The 20,186-nt window shown below is 45.1% G+C and overlaps 1 protein-coding gene across 5 annotated transcripts in view; it reads left to right on the forward strand.

Moving 5' to 3' along the window:
* Positions 1 to 19,026, forward strand: part of NDRG4 (NDRG family member 4) — a 49,877-nt gene extending 30,851 nt beyond the window's left edge. For 4 of the 5 annotated variants that reach the window (XM_075189431.1, XM_075189430.1, XM_075189428.1 and 1 more), the window contains exons 4-11: positions 10,833 to 10,938; positions 13,740 to 13,860; positions 13,936 to 13,998; positions 15,356 to 15,416; positions 15,851 to 15,937; positions 16,092 to 16,148; positions 16,640 to 16,743; positions 18,928 to 19,026. In XM_075189431.1, the coding sequence (XP_075045532.1) occupies positions 10,833 to 10,938; positions 13,740 to 13,860; positions 13,936 to 13,998; positions 15,356 to 15,416; positions 15,851 to 15,937; positions 16,092 to 16,148; positions 16,640 to 16,743; positions 18,928 to 18,988 (660 nt within the window). In that variant the 3' untranslated portion in view covers positions 18,989 to 19,026. Of the gene's footprint in view, positions 1 to 3,354; positions 3,483 to 10,832; positions 10,939 to 13,739; positions 13,861 to 13,935; positions 13,999 to 15,355; positions 15,417 to 15,850; positions 15,938 to 16,091; positions 16,149 to 16,639; positions 16,744 to 18,927 lie in introns of those variants that run through there. The other variant, XM_075189432.1, reaches the window with a different exon arrangement.
* The last annotated feature ends 1,160 nt before the right edge of the window (positions 19,027 to 20,186 follow it).

The raw sequence follows: 20,186 nt of genomic DNA on the forward strand, positions 1-20,186 counted from the left end.
CTAGGGTCAATTTTATGATAGCGACCAATTCACCTACTAGTATGTTTTTGGATTGTGGGAGGAAACCGGAGCACCCGGAGGAAACCCACGTAAATACAAAATCCACACAGATAAGGCCATGGTCGGGATTCGAATTCATGACCCCAGTGCTGTGAGGCAGAAGTGCTAACCACTAAGCCACCGTGCTGCATATTAGTTCTGTAACACTCATATTTATTAGGAAAGTCTATTGTGCAGGGTACGAGTTCCCTGTTCATATAAAATTAGGTTTTGAATCTCAAGTGGGAGTATAGTGGGGCTGTTCACAGGTGTCTTTGCAAACTAAGATTGGAAATCCTGTAGCTTCACACCATGAATTTCAGCATTGTATCAGTGCCATTAACAATTTATATGTAAAAAAAAAAAAAAAGAAACATAGTATGTTTTTCGAATTGGCTCTGGAGATAATGGATACCCTCAAATAATAAGGAAATTAGCCATATCACGTGCATATGGAAATCTACCAGAAACATTCTAGAAGGTGAGACATGAATATTCTAGGTGTTCACTCCATGATCAGAAGCTCCTCTATCACGAGTACCAGTTGTTTATTTGTGTTGATCTAAAGATGGTAAACTTCTTGCTTGGGCAGCAAAGTGGATATACAAAGTACCCTTGTTTCATCAGCTTGTGGGATAAAAGGCCAAAACAAGATCACTGGAAAAAAGTGTGAGGACCGTAGGCCCTTGTGGGTTCTATAGAAAATCACCTAGGTAGATGGCAATACAGGCGGGTAGATATACAGTCACCAGGGAGATGAATTCTTTACAGGGTACACAGTTCTGAGTCACTAATCCACACCACATACAGTCTGAAGGCGCAGGTTATATACCCTTTATTATTCCCACGGTGATGGGCGGTAGCCAGCTTATAATAGGTGGGAAAGTGATAGTGCTAAACCTGCAGTGTCCTCCCCTGGTGCCTGGGGACGTTTGTTCCCTGTGGAGAGGGTGCCTAGAAGTCTGGCCCAATGTACTATTATGTGATATCCTTGGTGGCCAGATGACAAGTTTGATGATAAGGAATTTGTATATACTCATTGTTTAGCCCAGACATTTTGTTCTGTATTGTCCCTGAGTAGCCGCTCCACTTGGCGACATTTAAGAATAAATCTGTCTAACGTATAAGAAGTATCATAAATACACATGGAATATAATAACGGATGCTAACAAACGCATATAAACACAAATTACTATAAACTGTAAAGCAGCGAGATGAGGACCGTTCAATCCGCAGAAAGGGGCGATGGATCGCAATCCAAAGCTCGCACAGCGTGGTTCTCACAAGTGTCCTGTCCTTCTAGAGAACACGTGGCTGTAGGTGCAGCGACAAAGATGGCGATTACTTCAAATACATCTGTAGATCGGTCCCAGGACTACGTATGGAAAAACTAAAAGCTGGAATCTTTGATGGTCCTCAAATCTAATCTTTATCAAGGAATCTAATGTCATAAAATGTATGAATGGAGTTGAAGCTTCTGCTGGTGCAGTTATGTCTCAGTTGTCAAGAACTCGTTGGGTAACCACAGAGCTGACTAGTGCAAAACTTAAAACTGTGGGAACTGATATCAGTATAAAGGTACTTTATCTCCATAGCCACTTACACAGATTTCTGGGTAATCTTGGTGATTTTAGTGATAACGAGGAGAGAGGTTTTATCATGATATAGAGGTGATGGAGAACAGGGCAGATGGGACAGACACATGATGGCTGAGTATTAATGGAGCCTCCAACGTGAGTGTCCTGATAACCCACATAAAAGTAAATCATACAAACAGCGTTTTACTGCATTAATTGTAACTATCTGAATCGACCTGCTATGTTTATCTGTTATTATACACAATAAAATGTCATTATGTATTTCATGTGTTTACTTTTGTATGATTTCAGGCAATCTCAATGCGATTTCATTTTGTTGTATTATTATGTTTTATGTTTTTCAATGTGGTACCAATTATCTAAAATATGAGACCCAATCTAGCAAAACTGTTGTCCTATCTGGAATCATCACCACAAAGTTCCCCCAAAATCACGCTCTTGTGATTGGCAATAATATGAGTGTTGACCAGTGTTATAGATAGCAGTGTATTGATGAGGTTCGTAATTATCAGGAAAGGAGAAATGAGATCAAAAATTTTAGGATGTGGCGTATTGATGAGATCAGTAATTAATGTTAAGGGTATATTGATGACGTCAGTAATTATCAGCTTGGTGTATTGATGAGGTCACAAATTATTAGGTGTGATCTGTTTGTGAGGAGAGTAATTATCTATAGTGGTGTATTGCTGAGGTAAGCAATTATCATTAGTGATGTATTGATGAGTTCAGTAATTATTAGTGGTGTATCGATGATGTCAGTAATAATTGGGAGTGGCTTATTGATCAGGTCAGTAATTATCAGCTTTATACATAAAAGGTAATAATAATCATCGGGTCTGGTGAGTGACGACCGTAATAACTGGGAGTATTGTATTGATAACGTCAGTAATTAATGGTACAGTTGTATTTATGAAGTCTGTAATTATCAGTATAAATATATATATATATACACACACACATACTAGCAGAGTCACGGGGCGTTGCACGTTGTAATGTGTAGCAGTTTTTATATATTAGCAAATTATTTGGTAAATAGACCAAAATTGCTATTTAGAAAATAAGATTTGTTGCTTTGTTGCGTTGTCATTATGTCGTGTTGTGGGGAGGATTCCTTCCAGCACTCGTACAAGTGTTTACAACCAAAATTTATGTTTTCAATATTTGTTGCGTTGATATGATGGTATTTCAGGGTGTCGGTATAGGGCAGAGTGTAATCGCTGTGACACCGTATCTGGGGTACTGAGGTGTACATATATATATATATATAATATAATGTGACATGTTGGTGTTTCAGGGTGTCAGTATAGGGCAGAGTGTAATTGCTGTTCCTGTGTATCAGGTCATTGGGGTGTTGATTTTGTTGTTATATGATGGTTAGGTATCTGAGGGTGTCAGATTAGGGTGTGATCACTGTTTCTTTGTATCAGAGTATTGGGGTGTAGATATTTGTGTGATACGATGGTATCTCGGGGTGTCATTGCTGTGCCAGTATATCAGGTATTGGGGTGTAGACATTTACTGATGATCTCAGGGTGTCAGATTAGGGTGTAATCGCTGTGGAGGGGCGTGTGAGAGTACAGCTCAGCCAATGGAAGTATATTGCTGAGCAGGAGTTCAGACTGTGTAGATCAGATAAATATGTAGGTGGGTGGGGGGGCTCCAGCATCTCACCCAATCGCCCAGCGGCTGTCTCTGCAGTAAAAGGAGGGAGGGGGTAATGGGGAGGAGGGATGGCTTTATAAAGCTTGGTCCTCTGCACAGCTAAGCTGCCTCAGTCTGTCCTTCTTCCTCTACGTGCGCTATCTGCCTGCACATCTGTCAGAGATGCCGGAGTGTTGGGATGGGGTGAGTTACAGCTCAGGGGGGGGGGGTTTATATGCATGTCCCAGGAATTGCAGGATTTCTGCACTGGGCTTTCTCCAAGGTCACACACAGCTGTCAATGTCACTGACAGTGAGAGAGAGGTGATGAGCCGCAGAGCGCTGTACACATGTGGGAGACCTGCTCTGCAGCTTTCTGTACAGCACATTGTGCAGATTGCTCTATATACAGCAAAGTATGTCCTGGATGTACCCAAACACCACATTTATTGCAGATGTTCCTCTTAGAAGGAAGCAATCATCTGCAGATCTGAGTTCCAGTAAAGAAAATCAGTGCGCTTGTTATGTAACGTTTCTCATGCTCCGCTCTGATCATTTAACCCCCAGCGTTCTGGATTTATATCACTATGGGAAAGTAATGAAGGAAATGCTGATTGAGCCAGTGCTGCATATGGGAGGGTGTTGGTACTGAGCTGTGTATATGGAAGGAGGGCCTTTACTGTGCTGTGTATATGGGATGGTGCTGGTACTGTGCTGTGTATATGGGGGGGGGGTGCTGGTACTGTGCTGCATATGGGAGGGTGCTGGTACTGTGCTGTGTATATGGGAGGGTGCTGGTACTGTGCTGTGTATATGGGGGGGGGGTGCTGGTACTGTGCTGCATATGGGATGGTGCTGGTACTGTGCTGTGTATATGGGAGGGTGCTGGTACTGTGCTGTGTATATGGGGGGGGGGTGCTGGTACTGTGCTGCATATGGGATGGTGCTGGTACTGTGCTGTGTATATTGGAGGGTGCTGGTACTGTGCTGCATATGGGAGGGTGCTGGTACTGTGCTGTGTATATGGAAGGGTGCTGGTACTGTGCTGTGTATATGGGGGGGTGCTGGTACTGTGCTGTGTATATGGAAGGCTGCTGGTACTGTGCTGTGTATATGGGACGGGGCCGGTATATGGGAGGGGGCCAGAGCTGTGTATATGGGAGGGGGCCAGAGCTGTGTATATGGGAGGGTGCTAGTACTGTGCTGTGTATATGGGTGGGTGCTGGTACTGTGCTGTGTATATGGGAGGGTGCTGGTACTGTGCTGCATATGGGAGGGTGCTGGTACTGTGCTGTGTATATGGGAGGGTGCTGGTACTGTGCTGTGTATATGGGATGGTGCTGGTACTGTGCTGTGTATATGGGAGGGTGCTGGTACTGTGCTGTGTATATGGGAGGGTGCTGGTACTGTGCTGTGTATATAGGAGGGTGCTGGTACTGTGCTGCATATGGGAGGGTGCTGGTACTGTGCTGTGTATATGGGAGGGTGCTGGTACTGTGATGTGTATATGGGAGGGTGCTGGTACTGTGCTGTGTATATGGAAGGGTGCTGGTACTGTGCTGTGTATATGGAAGGGGGGCCTTTACTGTGCTGTGTATATGGGACGGGGCCGGTATATGGGAGGGGGTCAGAGCTGTGTATATGGGAGGGGGCTGGTACTGTGCTGTCTATATGGGTGGAGGCTGGTACTGTGGGGGCTGGGTGGGGGCTGGTACTGGGTATATGGAAGGGGGGCCTTTACTGTGCTGTGTATATAGAAGGGGGCCTGTACTGTGCTGTGTATATGGAATGTACTGTACTGTGTATATGGGACGGGGACAGTAATGTGCCGTATATATGGAAGGGGACTGGTACTGTGGTGCTGTCTATATGGGAGGGTGGGGGTAATGTGCTGTGCTGTATATATGGGAGGGGGCCTGCACTGTGCTGTGTATATGGGAGGCAACTGGTACTGTGCTGTGTAAATAGGAAGGGACCTGTGCTGTGTATATGGGAGGGGGCCTGTACTGTGCTGTTTATATGGGAAGCAACTGGTACTGTGCTGTGTATATGGGAGGGTGCTGGTACTGTGCTGTGTATATGGGAGGGTGCTGGTACTGTGCTGTGTATATGGGAGGGTGCTGGTACTGTACTGTGTATATGGGACGGGGACAGTAATGTGCAGTATATATGGAAGGGGACTGGTACTGTGGTGCTGTCTATATGGGAGGGTGGGGGTGATGTGCTGTGCTGTATATATGGGAGGGGGCCTGTACTGTGCTGTGTATATGGGAGGCAACTGGTACTGTGCTGTGTAAATAGGAAGGGACCTGTGCTGTGTATATGGGAGGGGGCCTGTACTGTGCTGTGTATATATTGGAGGGTGTTTCAGTATTTCGGTATGGGTGATAGCATCCATGAAAGATAACCTTATTAATATTTCCAGCATCTTCTGTAGAATATAACAATATCTTTCTCTATGTATTATATGGTTATTTTGAGCCTTTAAAACAACTAATTGACTTCATGCTGGTACTGTGCTGTGTATATGGGAGGGTGCTGGTACTGTGCTGTGTATATAGGAGGGTGCTGGTACTGTGCTGCATATGGGAGGGTGCTGGTACTGTGCTGTGTATATGGGAGGGTGCTGGTACTGTGATGTGTATATGGGAGGGTGCTGGTACTGTGCTGTGTATATGGAAGGGTGCTGGTACTGTGCTGTGTATATGGAAGGGGGGCCTTTACTGTGCTGTGTATATGGGACGGGGCCGGTATATGGGAGGGGGTCAGAGCTGTGTATATGGGAGGGGGCTGGTACTGTGCTGTCTATATGGGTGGAGGCTGGTACTGTGGGGGCTGGGTGGGGGCTGGTACTGGGTATATGGAAGGGGGGCCTTTACTGTGCTGTGTATATAGAAGGGGGCCTGTACTGTGCTGTGTATATGGAATGTACTGTACTGTGTATATGGGACGGGGACAGTAATGTGCCGTATATATGGAAGGGGACTGGTACTGTGGTGCTGTCTATATGGGAGGGTGGGGGTAATGTGCTGTGCTGTATATATGGGAGGGGGCCTGCACTGTGCTGTGTATATGGGAGGCAACTGGTACTGTGCTGTGTAAATAGGAAGGGACCTGTGCTGTGTATATGGGAGGGGGCCTGTACTGTGCTGTTTATATGGGAAGCAACTGGTACTGTGCTGTGTATATGGGAGGGTGCTGGTACTGTGCTGTGTATATGGGAGGGTGCTGGTACTGTGCTGTGTATATGGGAGGGTGCTGGTACTGTACTGTGTATATGGGACGGGGACAGTAATGTGCAGTATATATGGAAGGGGACTGGTACTGTGGTGCTGTCTATATGGGAGGGTGGGGGTGATGTGCTGTGCTGTATATATGGGAGGGGGCCTGTACTGTGCTGTGTATATGGGAGGCAACTGGTACTGTGCTGTGTAAATAGGAAGGGACCTGTGCTGTGTATATGGGAGGGGGCCTGTACTGTGCTGTGTATATATTGGAGGGTGTTTCAGTATTTCGGTATGGGTGATAGCATCCATGAAAGATAACCTTATTAATATTTCCAGCATCTTCTGTAGAATATAACAATATCTTTCTCTATGTATTATATGGTTATTTTGAGCCTTTAAAACAACTAATTGACTTCATGAAATTGTTGAACACTGGTCTGTCTCTACAGCTATCATATATGCTCAATGATTTATGTACATATAAAATGTTTTATAGAGTTTTTCCGGACACAGAAAATTACGTTTATGGGTTATAATTTCATGCATGCTTATAATATTCAATGACAGATGTTTTACTTTGGCTGGAGGCAGATTTAACAGTCTGTGGTGTTCCAGATTTGTGGTGTCTGGTAGGTAAATGTTGAATGAACTAATTGGTTATTGATTTTAGGTACCATTAGCAGGATTCTGGAAGTGGATCCAAGGTGATAAGTCTGTCATTCTTCCTCGGTTTGTGCTGAAGCTACTTTATGATCAGTCACCACGGTGAAGTGCAGCCCATTTAATAGGCTTGGAAGTTTTTCACCTCCCAATTCAGCAGTTTTCTGGTCAAATAGGCCACAGGGTCTTTATTATAATTTAGTACCATCAGCACTACAGCACTCGCCAGGGCCTGTTTTAATGACTGGGAATGCCAATGCACAACAAAAAAGTAATTTTTTTTATGAGTACTTTTAGGGACTTGACTATGGTGCTAAAGTTAGGGACAAATTATCGGTAGTGCCTTGCAGTCCCCAAGAACTCTAATACCTGTCTCTGGGTCATAGACTGGGGCCATACACAGACTGCCTCTGCATTCTCTGGCTCTGGTCTTGTCCATCCTTCCGCCACATGATGGCCCAGGTACTTCACCTCTGACATCTGGCACTCGTCTCCCCTGATCATTAGACCTTCTCCTTGAATCTACTCTAACATCTGCCCTACAGCTTTCAGATGGTCTTCCCAGTTCTTACTAGAAATGTCAATGTACTTTGCTCCTGCCAACTCATCTAACGGAGCAGCAGTAATAATGATTAAGGATAGGGATCAGACATAATTACATCGTTCAACTGGTGGTCTATGCCAAACCGTGTTGTCTTGTCCTTGGTGGTGACCTACACAGTGGAGGACGTCCATGGACTGTTTGATGCCTGGATAACGTATAACTCCAGCACCTTCTGGACCTCCCAGCAATCTGGTTGCCCGTTTGGCCTATCCTTACCAGTTTTCACTCGGTGCATCACCAAGAAAGAGTGTCCTGGCTTCCTTCTGAACTGCGTATCGGAGGACCGCAGCACTTACTCCAGCTGCTCCCTGGCCCCAGTACACCTCCTCTATACCACTTACATCTGTGAGGAGTTCAGGTAGTGTGTCACTACCTTTTCCTTCCCTTGGAAAGCTGCCCATCATGACTACTGACACACGCTCATAGCATGTTATAAACATGTGCATTGCTGCCTATTATCACTATAAAACACCACCACATAGTTTGTGTCACTCTGGTGTTTTGAAATCGTTCATCAAAACTAGGGTCTTCTGCCCTACCTCAGACACCTCTAGAGGAAGCTCTTTCTGTCTGCGCAAGAGATTCTCTAACTGGTCTCTTTGCCCTATCACTTACTCCTCTACAGAAACATCCTGGGTGGCCTGTTTCCCTTCCCAGAACTTCCAGGTCGAGGGGTCCTTGGACTCTGTGGCCGCACAGTAATTTTAATGGTGAGAAACTGGTATATACTTGTGGCACCTCCCAATAGCTGAACAGGAGGTGTGAAATGTAGTGCTGCCAATCTACCCCTTCCAAACATACAAATAGGATCTTCTTGAGTGTCCCATTGAACTGCTTGCCCAGTCTGTTAGTCTGGGTGATACAATATTGTATTACTCCATAATTTACCCAGAGACAATGGACCAGTTCACTCATGAGCTGCATCCTTTGATTGGTTAGAATCTCACCAGGGAACCGTCTTCTGCTAAACATTCCTAGCAGTGTGTCCTTAGTGATGGTGGACAGAGCCACAGCCTCAGGATACTGTGTGGCATAATCCACCACAGCGTGTGTACACTGCCAGAGACCTACTATGTCCACAACTATTCGCTGAATTGGTTCCCAGCAAGGCCCTGAGGGGAGCATGAGTACAGTAGTATAAAAGCCGCTGACCCACATCATAGGAAAGTCAGAACATCATGTGACATCTACCAATGTCGCGGCTGCTCTGAATAGGCGCTAGGTCCTGAGAATCGCTGCAGGTCCCTCGGTGGTTGCTGCTGGGTAACACTTTTGGTCACTGTCGCCCTCAGTTTCCTCCACCTCTAACTTGTGCTGTTCTTCCCAGCTCATCTCTTCTCTCTCTGCTGTATAGTGGATGACAAGGCCTTTTGCTTGGCACAGTATCTCAAGGAATTCCTTCTGTACCTGGACGTCCTCTGTGCTGCAGTTACTGCATTTCTGGGTAGCTCCAGTCTCTTAAACTGGTCTCTGGACAGCTTCTTGGGAGTATCCCAACAATGCCAGTTAAATCTGTGACAGGATGGGGTTTATTTGCCACCCTTGTTGAGAGTTTGGATTTACAGATTTATCTTGGGGTAACCTTCAGTAACCTGCCATAACAAACCACTCTTACTGGTGGTACTAGGCACTCACTAACACCGTGATGCCCCCGGTTGTAGGAGAGTAGTTCCTGCCACCACAAGGCTTCTTCTCCAGCACCTGGAACCTCTTATGTTTGAGTGGTGTGTGTTGCTGCTGCAGCACCTCTTTGCTGGTGACTGGTTGGTTTCTCCTGACAACTACCCACTGACCAACATTGTTGTGTGACATTTAGCTTATGAGTCACTTTTACCTTTGCAGTCTGGCTGGGCCGAAATGCAAAATGTAGACTTAACCTCATGTGTCAATCTCCCATTGTCCCATAGATTGTAAGCCTGCGAGCAGCGGCCTTCTCACCTCTTTGTCTGTGTTACCCAGTTTGTTTATTAGTTTATTATGTTTGTCCCCAATTGTAAAGCGCTACGGAATATGTTGGCGCTATATAAATAAATGATGATGATGATGACTGCTTACATTGGATCAGGACTGCAGGGTGGCAGTAGCATCTACAAGCAGCTGGTCCTGCAGAAGTTAGGACTGCCATATCTCTGGACGTGTCTGTAGACCAGACATGCATTTTATCTCTGTACTTTGAGTTGTACATAGTTTTTCAGACGTATTTTTGCGTGTACATTCTCTGCACATCTTTTCATCCAGCTGAAAATACAACCCTAACGGGTATATCTACTAAACTACGGGTTTGAAAAAGTGGAGATGTTGTCTATAGCAACCAATCAGATTGTAGCTGTCATTTGCAGAATGTACTAAATAAATGACAGCTAGAATCTGATTGGTTGCTATAGGCAACATCTCCACTTTTTAAAACCCGCAGTTTAGTAAATCCAGCCCTAAGTGTTCAAATGTAGATGGATGGAGGGTTTTTTATAAGTACAAACTAAAGGAATACTGAGCTTGGTATAAGATTCCCTCTCTCTCTTCCCTGTATGTAGAGTAATCCGGGTTGGCTATAGATACGTTGCAGTATTGTGATCAGCCACATGCTGTTAGAATTGGGACAGTGGAGAATATATTCTTGGACAGCAGGCAGCCCATCTGGGTGTGTAGTGAATGGAACATTGCTATGTGCTAATGGGGAAGGGCCAAGGCTTCATTTACTGACATCTGCAGAGGTGATTACCCCAAAGCCGGGATTACTGCTGCTTCCGAGGCTTGTTTTAAACATTCACAAGAAAGTGCAACATGTTTTGCTGGGATGTAAGTAGTTATAATGGGGTGAGAGCTGGGAGAGGGGGTGTGAGGTAAGTATAACAATAATACCCACAATATACATACTACATATATGTATATAAGTGACAGTGACTGGAGTGGTCCTACTGAAAACAGTAGGAGAGGTGCTGGTAATATATATATATATAATATTTAGCACTTTATAACTCCGTGTGGTGGGTGTTCTGACCTTGCTGTTGTGCCACTTGGTACCTCCTTCCTCTGGGTTATTCACTGACTGTCCCCTCTCCTCTAGGAACATGACATCGAGACGCCCTATGGCATGCTACATGTCGTTATGCGAGGCACCCCGAAAGGCAATCGCCCGGCTATCCTCACATATCATGATGTGGGATTAAACCGTAAGTTTCATGTTTCTAAGTGTTTTTCCTGTCTAGATGCTTCATCATTAATACTATTGGTGATAATCATGAGAATAACAAATACAGATTTTCCCCTATATCAGTATAATGTGGCCACAGACTCGTACCTGCTCGGATACTGTGGTGAGGGTGTCACAGTGATTATCTATATTCATGTAGCTTGTATGTTCTTTACGTGTTCCACAGACATACTGGTCGGCTACTAATGTACTGAACCCCGGTGTGTAGCAGATAAATGACATTATGACTGGGAGGTGAATAAACATTCTCAGATTGTACAGCACTGCGCTGAACACAGCAAACCACAGCCTAAATTACATTCATGGTGCTCAGAGATAAAAAGTAATTGGGGGGGAAAACTAACCAAGTCATGAAGACTTCTACTATTTGGTCATTTGGTTATTAGATTATTTACAAATTCATTCAACCCTAACGCTAACTAGACAGTCCCCTAACTGGACACCGGCCACTCGTTGGCATCGGTCGCACCACCCACAGCTTTTTAAGCTTCCTCCCAAGCACTACACTAGCTGTTCCCCGGTGCTCACTCTGTGGTCCTGTGTGGTGTGTGCAGACGTAACCCTGCCTGTAACCTGAGCCTGTAGACTCCCAGAGAGACTATTAGTCTCCTCTTTATTAGTATGCGGCCAACTGCCCCTATAGCCACACAATATATATATATATATATATAGCACTGCAGCCTCACAGCGCTGGGTCCTGTCTGTGTGGTGTGTACAGAAGAGTGTGCAGACGTAACCCTGCCTGTAACCTGAGCCTGTAGCTACACAATATATATATATATATATATATATATATATATATATAGCACTGCAGCCTCACAGTGCTGGGTCCTGTCTGTGTGGTGTGTACAGAAGAGTGTGCAGACGTAACCCTGCCTGTAACCTGAGCCTGTAGCTACACAATATATATATATATATATATATATATATATATATAGCACTGCAGCCTCACGGCGCTGGGTCCTGTCTGTGTGGTATGTACAGAAGAGTGTGCAGACGTAACCCTGCCTGTAACCTGAGCCTGTAGCCACACAATATATATATATATATATATATATATATATATATATATATAGCACTGCAGCCTCACAGTGCTGGGTCCTGTCTGTGTGGTGTGTACAGAAGAGTGTGCAGACGTAACCCTGCCTGTAACCTGAGCCTGTAGCTACACAATATATATATATATATATATATAGCACTGCAGCCTCACAGCGCTGGGTCCTGTCTGTGTGGAGTTTGTGTGTTCTCCCATATTCCAAATACATACTGTTAGGTGAAGTAACCCCATCGTCCGTGTGTTATATGATTATCACTGACTGACAGTATTAATGTACCTATTAATAGTATTAATGTTTTGTAGATATATATACTGTGAATATTATAATCCTTCCGCATTTAGTATAATACTCAGAAAAAGTAAATATTGGGAATAATAGACAGATTTTCCTGATAATTTCTTCATCTTTTCCCTCAATGTATTTTATATTCTCCCAATATGCTTTTTTTAACCAAATGTAACCAGATATTAGGGAGTGTTATCTAAAGCAACGGGTCATAAATCAATGTGTCAACATGAAACATGTAAACGTGCTGGTAATACAGCATTCCCCGTGATAAAATGGCACCACCCCATGTACCTTATGTACCCTGTGTACCCCCTATATAACCATGTACCCTATATATACCCCTTGTACCCTATATACCCCATCTACCTCATATATCCCATGTACCCTGTATACCCTACATACCCTGTATGCCCCATGTACCCTATATACCCTGTATACCCCTCGTACCCTGCATACCCCATGTACTCTGTGTACCCCATGTACCCCCTATATACCCATGTACCCTATATATACCCCTTGTACCCTATATACCCCATCTACCCTATATACCTCATATATCCCATGTACCCTGTATACCCTACATACCCTATATACCCTGTATACACCTCGTACCCTGCATACCCCATGTACTCTGTGTACCCCATGTACCCCCTATATACCCATGTACCCTATATATACCCCTTGTACCCTATATACCCCATCTACCCTATATACCTCATATATCCCATGTACCCTGTATGCCCCATGTACCCTGCATACCCCATGTACTCTGTGTACCCCATGTACCCCCTATATACCCATGTACCCTATATATACCCCTTGTACCCTATATACCCCATCTACCCTATATACCTCATATATCCCATGTACCCTGTATACCCTACATACCCTGTATGCCCCATGTACCCTATATACCCTGTATACACCTCGTACCCTGCATACCCCATGTACTCTGTGTACCCCATGTACCCCCTATATACCCATGTACCCTATATATACCCCTTGTACCCTATATACCCTATCTACCCTATATACCTCATATATCCCATGTACCCTGTATACCCTACATACCCTGTATGCCCCATGTACCCTATATACCCTGTATACACCTCGTACCCTGCATACCCCATGTGCCCTGTGTACCCCACGTACCCTATATACCCCATATATCCCATGTACCCTGTATACGCTACATACCCTGTATATTCTCTTTGTGAGATCATATAATTCATTATTCTCTCCCAGAATAATAAATACAACATAAAGGACATCTTATGTGGAGATTTGAGGTCCACACTAATATTTACATATAATTATATTCTGAGTGATATTATTAATGACAGGTTCCCCAGATTCTGTCCCATCTTCTCTATACATGATCAGGAGATTATGGACTAGTCCTCTTCTCTTCCAGATAAACTCTGCTTCAACACCTTCTTTAACTACGAGGACATGCAGGAGATCACCAAACATTTTGTAGTGTGTCACATAGATGCCCCCGGCCAGCAGGTGGGGGCCTCCCAGTTCCCCCAAGGGTAAGTTATACGCCCCTTGGGTGTTGCTGTCATTTATCTTTGATCCTGAGCTGATAACCTTCCTTCTTCATCTAGCTACCAATATCCCACCATGGAGAACCTGGCCGCCATGATACCAAGCGTCATCCAGCACTTTGGGTAAGATATGACGGATGTACAGTGTAATGTGCCGTTATCCAGCATCCTCTGTACGCCACACACACGTGTGTGCTCTTCATATCAGTGACAAGAGACCGGAATCATCTGAGCTCTGTGCTTCATAGTGAGACGCCGTCCGCGTAGCGTATCTTTGCTCTTTTCTCCACTGCGCGTGTTCACAAAGAAGACAGGAAACTTAGACCTGCAGCTTCTATCAGTGGGGTTACCGCCATACATTGTATTCATGGAGAGTGATCAGAGGTGTGGGGGCCTGAAGTGGGTGGTGAGTGTGTAGTAACTGGCGCTGGTCAGACCTGCAGCTTCTATCAGTGGGGTTACCGCCATACATTGTATTCATGGAGAGTTATCAGAGGTGTGGGGGCCTGAAGAGTGAGTGGGTGGTGCGTGTGTAGTAACTGGCGCTGGTCAGACCTGCAGCTTCTATCAGTGGGGTTACCGCCATACATTGTATTCATGGAGAGTGATCAGAGGTGTGGGGGCCTGAAGTGGGTGGTGCGTGTGTAGTAACTGGCGCTGGTCAGACCTGCAGCTTCTATCAGTGGGGTTACCGCCATACATTGTATTCATGGAGAGTGATCAGAGGTGTGGGGGCCTGAAGTGGGTGGTGCGTGTGTAGTAACTGGCGCTGGTCAGACCTGCAGCTTCTATCAGTGGGGTTACCGCCATACATTGTATTCATGGACAGTTATCAGAGGTGTGGGGGCCTGAAGAGTGAGTGAGTGGGTTGTGAGTGTGTAGTAACTGGCGCTGGTCAGACCTGCAGCTTCTATCAGTGGGGTTACCGCCATACATTGTATTCATGGAGAGTGATCAGAGGTGTGGGGGCCTGAAGAGTGAGTGGGTTGTGAGTGTGTAGTAACTGGCACTGGTCGGCCTCATAGTGGGATAACTACCTCATATGTAAATGTTACGGATATTATAAAAGTACCTCTGATGCCCATCCTAATTTAGTAGTGGTACGTTATTCCTTATAATACACACGTTTTAATAAAATAATCTGTTCCCTAACACCTAGACTCGTACTTACACAGAATCAGAATGAAGCAAACCCACATTTGCGCACAGACTCAGAGACGAATAGAATCACAATGAAGCAAATTGACATTTACAGACTTACTGACGCTCAGACTCACACTGACGCACAGTAGCGGTCCCTGATCTGAAGACGCCTCCCGCGGCGCTCTGGTCAGGCCCGCAGGAATAACTGAACCTGAAAGAGTGGTTCAGGACCTGCTGTGGCCGTGAGCAGAGCGCCGGGGGAGGAGCTGACGTCAGGTAACAAGGCATCTTCTGATGGCAGGTTGTGTATTATAATGTATTCATCTCTTGTGTGCAGCATTCAGAGCATCATCGGGATTGGAGTTGGAGCTGGATCTTACGTCCTTGCAAAGTTCGCTGTGAGTTGATGAGAAATGAATATATTGTATTATGAAATGTAACAATTCAGACACAGGAGTATTACACATTGACATGTATGACAGATTATCATCAGAATACAAGGAAGAAGGCGCTATCCTTCTGTATAGTAATTTCCTCTGCGTCCCTGTACCCGGGCATCTTACTCTAGTATACATTGGATGCTGGTTGGGTAAATAGGTTTTATAGCACTGGCTCTTTATTATTACCACATTGTAGATCTGGTATAAAAGGAAAGAGCTGTGAGGGCCCTGTGTACAGTATATTGGTCCCACACATGTATCTGCACAGGTCACGCTGCGCACCAGGCGTACGTCCGGAGTAACAAGTGTGATAGCACGTCCAGTCCTCTGTACAGATCTATAGCGAGGCCGTAGTATCCTCCATACTTACTGAACCCTTGCTCTGCCCACAGCTAATTTTCCCAGAGCTGGTGGAAGGTCTTGTCCTGGTAAACATTGATCCCAATGGGAAGGGCTGGATCGACTGGGCGGCTTCCAAGGTAAGACACAGAGTACTGTATGTAGCAATCAGCAGCAGCACCACCTGCTGGTAACTCAGAGTACTGTATCCCCTGACACTGGCCCGGTCCTTGCTATAACACCATTATGCTAATTGAAGCTAATGCTCTGTTACTCATGTTTGTCTTTATTCAGCTGTCTGGACTGACCAGTTCCCTCCCTGACACCGTGTTATCTCATCTCTTCAGTCAGGTATTGTTACTCCGCCTCACCATTACATACTGCTTGTGATGCTAACAGACATGTACCATATATATATATATAATATAATATATGTGACTGGAATGTGATAGGGTGACAATGGAGGCAGTAGGAGTGGCGGTATGATATACCCCGTCTACCGCCCTCGTCCACCACCAGTGGTAACAATATGACTTCTGTTACTAGTATTGATGCTCCTGTGTACATGATGGAGGGGAGGCTGCTGTATGTTACTTTGAGTCTTACATTATGGACTTGTACAGACAGTAAATAAATGTTATGTCTGTAACGCCCCCCTGCAACCTTTACACCATCTATGTCCATCATCCTCGCCTAACACAGTATGTAATACTCGTGTGGCTGTGGTTACTCTGTGTATTGCACATGTTGTGTGATGTGTAGATGTCATTACTCTGACTGCTAGTAGTAACACTGTTTTAGATAATACCGCCCTCTGGTGGTAACAATATGTATCGCCTCAGGAGGAGCTGATGAATAACACAGAACTTGTGCAGAATTACCGCCAGCAGATTAGTAGTTGTGTGAATCAGAACAACCTGCAGCTCTTCTGGAGCATGTACAACAGGTAAGGGCCCTTTCTATTCCCCTCTGATTGTTACCTAAGAACTACCCCAATTACCCCTGCAGCTCCTGTAATATCCCAATAACAGCAATCAATGGATTCTAATCTGAGACTATAGCTGTGGAGTACTGTGATATAAACTTACCCCATTATCATCATTGTCAACATTTATTTATATAGCGCCAGTAGATTCCGTAGCGCTTTACATTTGGGAACAAACAGTAATAATACTGGGTAATACATACAGACAGAGGTAAGAGAACCCTGCTCACAAGCTTAAAGTCTGGTACAATGGGAGTTAGAAACCCAAGGGTAAGTGCTACATTATATTGCACACTGGACCAGCTAGAATGCAAAGGTTACAAAGTATTTAGTGGGCTGTGTGATCAGTCACAAAAGCAATGTTGGTCAGAGGGTTGTCGTCTTGTGTTAGCTGTGTAGAGGATGGTAATAGGGTAATCTAGGGAAATTCAGATGGTGGCTGAGGAATATTATAACCTTGTCTGAAGAGGTGGGTTTTCAGTGAACGCTTGAAGGTTTGTAGACTAGAGGAAAGTCTTATTGTGCGAGGGAGGGAATTCCACAGAGTGGGTGCAGCCCGAAAAAGTCCTGTAACCGGGAATGGGAGGATGTAATGAGAGTGGAGGAGAGAAGTAGATCTTGTGCAGAACGGAGGTGTCGAGTAGGGAGATATTTCGAGAGAAGAGAGGAGATGTATGTTGGTGCAATTTTGTTGATAACCTTATATGTTAGTAGAAGAATTTTATATTGGATTCGTTGAAATACAGGCAGCCAATGTAGAGACTGACAGAGGGGCTCAGCAGAGGAAGAACGGGTTGCAAGGAAAATCAATCTAGCTGCTGCGTGCAAAATAGATTGTAGGGGTTCAAGTCTGATTTTGGGAAGAACAGTAAGGAGGGAATTGCAATAGTCGATGCGGGAGATGATGAGTGCATGAATTAATGTTTTTGTGGTGTCTTGTGTCAGATATGTGCGTATTCTGGAAATGTTCTTTAGATGTATGTAACATGATTTAGATATAGAGTCAATGTGGGGAACAAATGATAGTTGTGAGTAAAGTATCCCGACAAGTATTGAAACAACAGCTGACAAGTAACTAGATACTGACTATTGTGGTTTGGATTAGTAAGTACCTGGTGATTACTCCAAGACCAGACTAGTTAGTACCAATTGGCTATTCTTGGAATAATGACCAGATACTAAATGGGCTGATATTGGATATTGACTAGACACTAAAGCTGGGTACACACTGAAGAATTGTTCAGACCGACGTGTTATCTGAAACGATTATACCTACGACTGAAGGTCCGATCAGTCTGATGATTCATCCATACACACTGACACCATTTACCTTCAGATCTGTGCTCTTCATCTGGTCCTCTAGTCCGGAGAATGACAGCACAATATTCATTCATTCACCACTGTCACATTGTCACAATGATTGAAACCGCCTTGTTATAGCTATCCACATGTCCTAACGAATGTCGTTAGCTTCTGTGACTCTGAAACGAAATATTCTGTCTCAGAACGAACAAATGAATTATTCCTTCTACAGCGCTCTCTATATTTATTCTCTGGGACATTCAGTGCTAACATCGGCTGAAAAGAGCCCGACTCTATAACCTCTATGGAGATCGTCAGCATGAGTACATACATACTGCATGATCGTTAGGTGATTGATAGGAAAATATTGAATGGTACGACCAACTAAATGAGGCGATAATCGTCCATTTGGGCAGACTTTCCACCATCGTGTCACTACACACACTGGCCCCACTTTCGAACGAGAAGTTGTATGTCGGCTGGTTGAGCCGATTATTGGACAAAAACCCTGTAGTGTGTACCCAGCTTAACTTGCCAAATCTTATAGTTATTACTAAGTACTAATTGGCTCATTGTGATCATACCTATGTACTAACTGACCTAGTCTTGGGGTCATTTCTAGGTACTGAGTGACCTGGTCTTGGGGTAATTACTACATAGTGTCTGTTGCGGTGAGGGGTGTAGGTAGCAGAGTTTGGGGTGGGGGGTGTAGGTAGCAGAGTTTGGGGTGGGGGGGGTGTAGGTAGTGGGAGTCATCTTTCTTACCCCTTGCTCCTTCTGCTTAATTATAGTTTTAGTATTTGTGTGTTTAATGTCTTTCTCATTCTCCTCTTTACTTCCCAGTCGAAGAGACTTGGAGATGAATCGCCCCGGGACGGTCCCAAATGCTAAGACTTTGAGGTAAGCCTCATATTTTTCTTCTGCACCCCAAGCAGAGGGTGCACAGATCCCCCGTCACGTGGTATACAGAGGGTGTACAGAGCCCCTGTCACGTGGTATATAGAGGGTGTTACAGAGCCCCCGTCACGTGCTATATAGAGGGTGTACAGAGCCCCTGTCACGTGGTATATAGAGGGTGTACAGAGCCCCTGTCACGTGGTATATAGAGGATGTACAGAGCCCCCGTCACGTGGTATATAGAAGGTGTACAGAGCCCTCATCGCGTGGTATATAGAGGGTCACGTGGTATATAGAGGGTGTACAGAGCCCCCGTCATGTGGTATATAGAAGGTGTACAGAGCCCCCATCGCGTGGTATATAGAGGGTCACGTGGTATGTAGAGGGTGTACAGAGCCCCCCTCATGTGGTATATAGAGGGTCACGTGGTATGTAGAGGGTTTACAGAGCCCCCGTCACGTGGTATATAGAGGGTGTACAGAGCCCCTGTCACGTGGTATATAGAGGTTGTACAGAGCCCCCGTCACATGGTATATAGAAGGTGTACAGAGCCCCCATCGCGTGGTATATAGAGGGTCACGTGGTATGTAGAGGGTGTACAGAGCCCCCGTCATGTGGTATATACAGGGTAACATGGTATATAGAAGGTGTACAGAGCCCCCGTCGCGTTGTATATAGAGGGTCACATGGTATATAGGAGGTGTACAGAGCCCCCGTCACGTGGTATATAGAGGGTCACGTGGTATGTAGAGGGTGTACAGAGCCCCCGTCATGTGGTATATAGAGGGTCACGTGGTATATAGAGGGTCACGTGGTATGTAGAGGGTGTACAAAGCCCCCGTCACGTGGTATATAGAGGGTCACGTGGTATATAGAGGGTCACGTGGTATGTAGAGGGTGTACAGAGCCCCCGTCACGTGGTATATAGAGGGTGTTACTATCGGATCAGATAGAATTAGGGTAGCGGTTATAGACTGCAGACAGCCGCACTCAGTACACGTTATGGGCCTCAGTTACATTTAGGAGGAGTGATATAATTACCCAGTACTATAGTCAGCCCCTGCCTGGTAGGCACAGCGTGGATTCCCCCCTAGGAGGAACATGTAGACTTTACACAATGGCTGACTGAATGGACACGTGTGTGTCTGTGTCTCCTCTGTCCATGCTCTGAGACGCTCCTGGCTCTCTTCAGCAGCAGTAACGTA

Source organism: Mixophyes fleayi, chromosome 10, assembly GCF_038048845.1.
Source record: "Mixophyes fleayi isolate aMixFle1 chromosome 10, aMixFle1.hap1, whole genome shotgun sequence".
NCBI lineage: Eukaryota > Metazoa > Chordata > Amphibia > Anura > Limnodynastidae > Mixophyes > Mixophyes fleayi.